We start from the raw sequence: 7,819 nt of genomic DNA on the forward strand, positions 1-7,819 counted from the left end.
GTGAAGCATGCTATTGGGCTAATATTAACAAAAATGAAATATGAGTTAAAATAAATTGAATGTAATCATTGAATATCATAAAAAAAAAACATAAAAAGTAATGTTCCCGCCCGGGGTCGAACCGGGGACCTTGTGCGTGTGAAGCACACGTGATAACCGCTACACTACGGGAACTTATCTTACGGCGGGGAATTTTCGCTATTTATAATTGAGACAAAAGTATTATTTTTCCGCCTTTTCTTTTAAAATGTAGACTAAAAATTCACGGCAGTATTATCTGCTGCACAAATATCTCGACATCACAGAAAACAAGCATAAAGTGAATATTAATGTTTTGTTTTCCATCCTACTTTTTTTAGTTACATAAAGATGATAAGTACACATTTGGTATTAGATAGGAATGAGTACTTTTCAGTTAAACCGCATCTTCCAGCAACATTCTTATCTAGTGATATTTTGCTCCAATTTGGATACAAGATTTCGATACTAGATGAAAATGGGATTTGACAGGATTTGTGTAAATGAAAATTCCCTTATCATTTTAGTACGATATATTCGAATTAATGTTTGATCTAATTTGAACCTCGAACATCAAGCGGAACACGATAGCATATTCTTGATCTTTAATGACGCAAAGAATCAGACAACATTATAACTTGGGTTGTGCTATGGAATAACACAGTGTTGTATCATTTTATAAAAGTCCCACGCTGATTACTAACTCGTGCGTAATAAATTAATCAATTATCAACTACATTAATACGTCAAGACACTACATAGATAATTTTATTCTAAGTAATTTCCTTACATTATAACCAATAATTTAGTACTAACTGGTTATTAGTAAGTTAACGGTTTTAACATATAACTAACCAATTATATATTTAATTAAGAAGTAAAGGTGACTTGGAGACAATATCGTATTTCCGTTTACAATGTAATGTTGGTATTACTGAAACGACGTTGAATCTATAACATCCGCAACCAAAGTATCTTAAAGTTTCTCTAATAAACTACAATTAATAATAAAACAAAGTAAAACGTATCTCTTAAGTTTAAAGAACATTTTTGTACAAAAATAAAAGTAGAAAAATAATAAAAAACCATTACATTTGGGAAAAACTAATAGTAAAGATATAAAACATAATGGAGATTCAAAAGATTCTTGAACGTTTTATAGCCATTAAACGTAGTGTTTTTTAGATTTTGTTATACAAAATTAGACTAAAAGAAGTTACACCTTAAAAGTTAATAACACAGTAATTAGACTAGAATCATATCCACATGAAGATTTGGAAAGATTTTAAAATACAATTTTTAATTTGATCTTCTTAAAAAGTGTTTAGTTGATGTTTTTTATAGTTCTCTTGTTTTGCCGGTCGTCCGTAACGCTGGTACATGATTGGCGTCCTCTATCGCCATAGATTTCCGCCCAACAAATAAATTCTGAAAATAAGAAGTAAAGTTTAATTACAAAACTCCGAAAAAGGCATGCTAAATTAAAAAAAAATAACTTGGACATCATCTTACTATCCTATCCTTAAATAGGATACTTCCCATTTCTATGGGTCCCCACCTCTACCAAATTCTCCTCATTTTCTTCAAGCGAAATTGCGTCCACTTGCCGCCTGTCTTCTGTGTGGTCGTGTTCGATGGGGTTAGCTGGCCCATTCATGTAAAATATTTTGCATTATAAAATGTTTAACTAAGTTACTATTTTAAAGGTTCTTACTTTGAACGCCTGCCGAAATTTGCGAGACATAAGCCCGTAAAGAATTGGATTGACCGCAGTTGACATATAGCTGTTAACTAAACTCAAATATCCAAAAACCTGCCACAACTGAAACAGAAAATAATAGTAACTACTGTAAAATTTAAAACATAATTCTATTAAATTAGTGTATTTACTGTGACCATATTTTTTTGGGAATTCACTTTTAAAAACCTGTAAACAAAAGCGGAGTGGTGCGCAACAACTTGATGTCAGGTTTACCTGCTACTTGTTTTACACTTTTGCTAATAGATGGCGTACTTTTAAAAGTTTACTTACATTAAAATATTCATCTGATCTAAATCGTGGTATGATCATCATCATTTGGAGAACGAAGTACGGAAACCAACAGATAAAGAAGAAAGCGGCTACAGCTGCTGTAAATACCAGGTTTTTTTGATTAATATTACAATAAAAGACGTTTAATTAAAAATTGTTATTACAGTTACGTCACAGAATCTCGTGTTTGTATTATAAAGCAAAGTATGTACTTTATTTCATGTTAAAATTCTATCTTTAAATTCTAGACAGATAATTAACCGACTAGATTTTAATATAAACCGTAATTTAAAAACTTTCGCGAAAAAAATAAATGCCAATTTAACTAACCCAGCATTGCGACAGCTTTGTTCTTGTTCCTTTGTATATTGCCAGGACTGGTAATTAGTTTTCCGTTCGTTTCCCTCAACTTTATTGCAATCAAAATATAAATAACTAATATAACAGTCATCGGGAGAGCAAAAAATATAAAAAGATCAATACTCATAATAATCAACGTTTTATCAGTTACTTGAAACAGACAATATATACCTTTGTCACGTTTGTACAAAAACACATTGAAAACTTGCAGCAAACAGAATAAACAAGATAACAACCAATTGAAGGTTACAATTTTTTTCACTCGCGACGTTAAAACAAGGCTTTGTCTGAGAAAGGGTTTTGTTATAACAATATATCTTTCAATAGTAAAAGCAAATATTGTTAACACACTACAATTACTTAGACAATCCCAAACAATGAAATGAATTCGACAACCAATTTCGCCGATCGGAAAATATTGAGGCTTCCACAGGATATAAATCTCAAAGGGAATACATAAAGCAGTCACTAGGTCCACTACAGCTAGATTGAACAAGTAATAATTGGTAGGGGTTCTCATGGAGCGATTGCGGACGATAACCGCACACGTGCTTATATTTCCCGCCAAACTGACAAACAGTAACACTATTAACAACCCACTCAATATAATATTTAAGTTAAGATCTACCGTAATATCTGAATTGCCGATAGTTTTGGTATTTGGATAAAAGAAAAACTTATCATTATTGTTTGTATTATTTAGAATCACCATTTCGAAAGATATTCAAACGCAGTAAATATACTTGATCCAAATGACGTGTCACTTGTTACACTGTGTCGCGTTGGGGGAAGACTAACGACGCACGGATGTTACTCCTACGACCAAAAATACAGGACGTTCCAAAAAGTTTCATACTAAGCGGTATATTTCGTAGTCCTTTTTACATAAGGCTGTATGAGTGATTATTAACCATAAACTGACGTAATTGTCTACCAAATAATTCAAGCTACTTTATTAATATTATAACAGTGTTAATTAGAATAATTTGCAAATTCCTTTTCTTGCTTCGATGTTTATTTTGTGAGAAAAAAACAAAATAACTACTTTCATCTAAATGTTTGATCATTAAAGATTTTATAAGAAAACTCCGTCCGCGCGGAATAAAAAAAAAACAAAAATATGTAGCCTATGTATTCCAGACTATCATCTACATAAATGCCAAATTTCATCGAGATCCGTTCAGCGGTTTAGGCTACAAACTGTAACAAACATCCATCCATCTAAACTTTCGCATTTATAATATAAGTAAGATATAAGTGTTCAAATGAATTATTACTTCAAGATTGTATGGAAAGTGGAGGATAATTGATTATGTCATTAAATGTGACTTTTGATACAATAAAGAAACGACTTTTAATAGCAACGGACGAACACCCCTGACGTCCATTTGATTAATGACGTTTATTTCATGAATGAACTGAGTAGGGGAAATATGTTGATACAGAGTATCTAAAAAACCCACGACGGTGTACGGTCATCAGAATTGAGTTAGTAGCGTAAACCAAAATTAAAAATCTGCACTAATCTCTCACGTCCATTCTTCACGTTTGTATCTTTGAGAGAAAAAGAAATAAGCTCTTAGGAACACCATAAATATTTTGAAGGGTGAAGCAAAACAAACACTTAAATTGATGGCGCATTTCTGTCTGCTCTTCACAATTGTACTCTAATTGAAATTATACGATACAGAGATGTAACATGATGTTTACACTCTAGAGGAGAAAAAAAAACAATGGTAAGGTTTAGATGAGAAATAGCAGGTCAAATAGATACTTAAATCTGATAACAGATTGATAGTACTTCATACTTAATCCCTTAATGCAGTCACATTTTTGATATAACTAATTTTATCAGTGTACTCAACATTGTTCTAAATATGATATCCCGTAGCTTCAAAATACAAGGTAAGTGTATTTTTTGTAAAACGTATGGTTAATAACAACCTGTGTAAATAAGTTTTTTATAAGTATCTTAAACATTTTTAACTACAAGTATATTTTTTTATATCATATGGTATGAAACGAGTTAGCGGTCGAATTCACCGACAAAGATGCTTTGGAGGAGGAATCGATGGAGGAAGGGACGCAATGAACGAGAATTTCTCCTTCATAGACCCTCTTCCTCCGTTAAATCCACTTCCCATCATTACCTTATAAAACAGCGTAAGAAGTAGATAGATTATAATTAAGGGTAAGAAAAAGAAAAGGGATTAAAGTAGATCTTCTGACACACTCAACAGGTAAAACCGAATTGCTTCAACTTCACGGCTGTCTACAGCGTGGTCGTGGGATTTCACCGGCAATTTTGTCCAACAGATGTTACAGGCGTCTGCTATTGTTAATTTAAGAGATAAAAAGACCAAAATAAAAAAAACACCATTTATTTGACTACATTTATATGTAAACAATAAATATTACAAAAATTACTATTACGACACATAACCATCAATCTTAATTTTAATTTGATACAATAGTTCATTTAATATTTGGTTATCCAGGATAATAAATAATAATCTACCTAATACCTACTCAACTTCGTTATTCACACATTTGTATTGAGCAATGTGATTACAGTCACTGCAACCTTAGAAACTAATATCAAATAATGTCACTATTATTAGCACTGCATCCCAACTTAATAAATACAATACAATATTGTTTTTCGTTTCATATATGACACAGAAATAAAATTATGTAAGCTACATTTATGATTGTGATATCTGGTGCATCGGAAAGATGTAATTATACATGCATTTATTCTAATAGGACTAAAAAAACAAACATGATACAGCAGACTTATTAAAATTATCACAAATCCGTCACAGTCGATTCAGTTAATCTAATTCTATAGTGACATACAGCTTAGCATCACCCTCAATTTGGTACGTTTTATTTTTATTCTTCTTTTGGATTTATAATTTGGGCAACTTTCTTCTCTTCTGCGTTAACATCTTTGTCATCCCAACCCCATACGTTGTGACTTCCATCGCCTGTTCGCTTTACTCTCTTCTCTATAACGTCAGTCGATACAGTTTTCAAATCATAGGCCCAACCGATCTTAGCCATACCGTCTATGAACATTTTGGTGAAATTAAGAGAGTAGTCTCCAAGCTCTGCAGTTTTGTAGTCCCAGGGGAAAGTGTGATGGTAGTTATGGAAGCCCTCGCCGAGCACGACTAACGAGACGGGTTTAGTTTCGACAGGATTGATGTGTTTATCGTAAGGCTTGGAGCCCCACAAATGGGCTACAGAGTTGACGAACCAAGTGACGTTGAGGACGTAGACGTATCTGAATATGGCACAGACGTAAAACGCGTTCCACAAGGATTCACCCCACAGTGTAGGGATATAGGTCGGCAGAACAAAGCAGCACAAAGGCATTATCAGCAAGTAGTACCTGTTAAAGAAAATATTGTTTTATTTTGTAGCTATATAAAAAAAACATTAAAAACCAAATGGTGCTGAACACTGTAGTACCGCAGAGTTTAAAATATGAACTGTCTATACGAAATCATTAATTAGTGTTTCTCTCAATAATGTGTAAAAATAATAGTCCTTTTACAAGAATAGTTGGTATCAAACCTATTTTGAGAGTTAACATTAGTATTAAATATGTTGAAATAATTAAGTATATTTTCAATTAGGCCATCCTCAATGTTTTATTTCCATGTTCACAAATTACGGTAAAAATGTATGCAATTGTTTGCTCAATAAATTGTACAACAAACTCTGTAACAAGATAGATTTGTTGCAAACAATAATTACTGATGCAAATAACACAGTTGAGTACTTAATTACCTAACAAGTATTTATCAAATATCTAAGTTTAGTTGTTTTATATTTATAAAATAAAAAAAAACCAATGCGAACTAAAATTTAATTGAATGAGTATGGTTATTAATAACTTAGTTTTAAGTGTATAATATAATAGGTGTAGTGCAGATTATATTTTTTACCATTGAAATAATAAATTAAAAAGATTTAGTACCGCCAATACTTTACGATTTCAAAGACTAAACGGTCATCGGGGGTCATTAGAATTAAAGGTATAGTTAAATTACAATTATAATTAAAAAATTATGTGCTCACTTCTTCTGGAAACGTAGCACAGGATCAGCCCAGAGATCATTCATGTCCAGTGATTTGCCTTTTTCTTTGATCTGAGGATGTTTCTTCACAAGCAGCCAGCCAACGTGGGAGAAAAAGAACCCGCGAGTCGCGTTGTGAGGGTCTGCGTCGGTCTCCGAGTACTTGTGATGCATTCTATGGTCACGAGCCCAGTCCAACACAGCATCCTTTAACAAATTAATACATTTAGTGTGTACTTTATTAGAAGGTATCGAGGCGTTTAGGATAACAAGTCAGCCGTAATGAAAATGAACCAAAATTCGATGTTCGAATTTCAATAAAATATTAATAATATCCAATAAGTAGTATAAAAACTGAAGAGTATCAAGATTTATGAAAGTGTAGTCAATGTTAACAGAAGATACGAAGAAGTGACATGACCTAACATTATGACATCATATAAGTACTAAACATTGAAAGGTTAAGATGGTTCAAGTCATAAACCATTCCAGATCGTGCTAGAAGTCATACAAAGATAATCTGACCTTAATGTCATTTGAAGGACGCGGAAAGTTTCCGATACAAGATAATACACATTATGATAAACTGTCACAACTATTAATCTTAGTAATATTATAAATGCGACAGTTTATAATTAAAGTTTATAAATAATTTAAGCGACAGTTTAGATGGATGGATGGATGTTTGTTTGAGTTTGTAGCCTAAACGACTCAACGGTTCTCGATGAAATTTGGCATAGATGTAGGGAATGGTCTGGAAGAACACAGTGTCTACTTACTTCTTTTATTCAGACGTTGTCGAATGCAAAAGCTAGTGTAGTTATAATTGTTATGCGGAATTTTACGATGTTAAAGATGAAAGTAAAATAATTACAATGACTGATGTTATCCAGAGGGCAGGGTTAAGTATAGTGATAATTGTGTGTCAAAGGTGGGGTGGATAGCGCATGTTTACCACGTGTTCGTAGACAGACAGACGATCATGTTCTCACGCAATCAGTCACGCTGCACTAATGTGATAAAAATTAACAAAATATATGACAAATTGTGATGTTATTTATGTTGATTGTTACTTGTTATTCCTAAAATGGGCAAATATTTTACAAATTAAGCTATTAATTATATCTGATTTTTTTTGAATACATCTTTTTAATACGATTAATCTAAACCTAATCATCTAAAATTCTTAAAGATTCTACAAAGAGTTAACTTAACTACTCATCTCCCCTCGTCATCATCATCACCAGCTCACTATATGTCCCCACCGAGGGGCTCGGAGCCTACCCTAAATTAGGGTGATTAGGCCATAGTCAACCACGCT

General features: G+C 32.6%; 2 protein-coding genes and 1 non-coding gene across 8 annotated transcripts in view; all 3 read right to left on the reverse strand.

The window, feature by feature from the left end:
• Nucleotides 1-101: 101 nt before the first annotated feature.
• Trnav-cac lies at nucleotides 102-174 on the reverse strand. Its single transcript has one exon. It is a non-coding gene; the product is annotated as a tRNA-Val (tRNA).
• Nucleotides 175-1,073: 899 nt separating this feature from the next.
• LOC106106546 (neuromedin-U receptor 2-like) lies at nucleotides 1,074-3,274 on the reverse strand. Of its 3 annotated transcripts, none has more exons than XM_013287145.1 (4): nucleotides 2,381-3,274; nucleotides 2,051-2,145; nucleotides 1,733-1,840; nucleotides 1,074-1,446 (listed from the first exon to the last, which is right to left on the reverse strand). In XM_013287145.1, exons 1-4 carry the CDS (start codon nucleotides 3,120-3,122, stop codon nucleotides 1,357-1,359), a joined length of 1,035 nt encoding a protein of 344 aa, XP_013142599.1. In that variant the 5' UTR covers nucleotides 3,123-3,274; the 3' UTR covers nucleotides 1,074-1,356. The 3 variants fall into 3 exon arrangements, with proteins under 3 accessions (XP_013142599.1, XP_013142600.1, XP_013142598.1); XM_013287146.1 differs by having other exon boundaries at nucleotides 2,582-3,273; XM_013287144.1 differs by having other exon boundaries at nucleotides 2,051-2,148; nucleotides 2,381-3,272.
• A 1,550-nt stretch (nucleotides 3,275-4,824) lies between these two features.
• The window catches only part of LOC106106683 (acyl-CoA Delta(11) desaturase-like), a 10,473-nt gene continuing 7,478 nt past the window's right edge, over nucleotides 4,825-7,819 (reverse strand). For all 4 annotated transcript variants that reach the window (XM_013287308.1, XM_013287307.1, XM_013287309.1 and 1 more), the window contains exons 4-5: nucleotides 6,500-6,705; nucleotides 4,825-5,807 (exon numbers count right to left, since the gene is read on the reverse strand). In XM_013287308.1, coding sequence (XP_013142762.1) covers nucleotides 5,306-5,807; nucleotides 6,500-6,705 — 708 coding nt within the window. In that variant the 3' untranslated portion in view covers nucleotides 4,825-5,305. The remainder of the gene's footprint in view (nucleotides 5,808-6,499; nucleotides 6,706-7,819) is intronic.

Source organism: Papilio polytes, unplaced genomic scaffold (genome assembly GCF_000836215.1).
Source record: "Papilio polytes unplaced genomic scaffold, Ppol_1.0 DF822178.1, whole genome shotgun sequence".
Lineage (NCBI taxonomy): Eukaryota > Metazoa > Arthropoda > Insecta > Lepidoptera > Papilionidae > Papilio > Papilio polytes.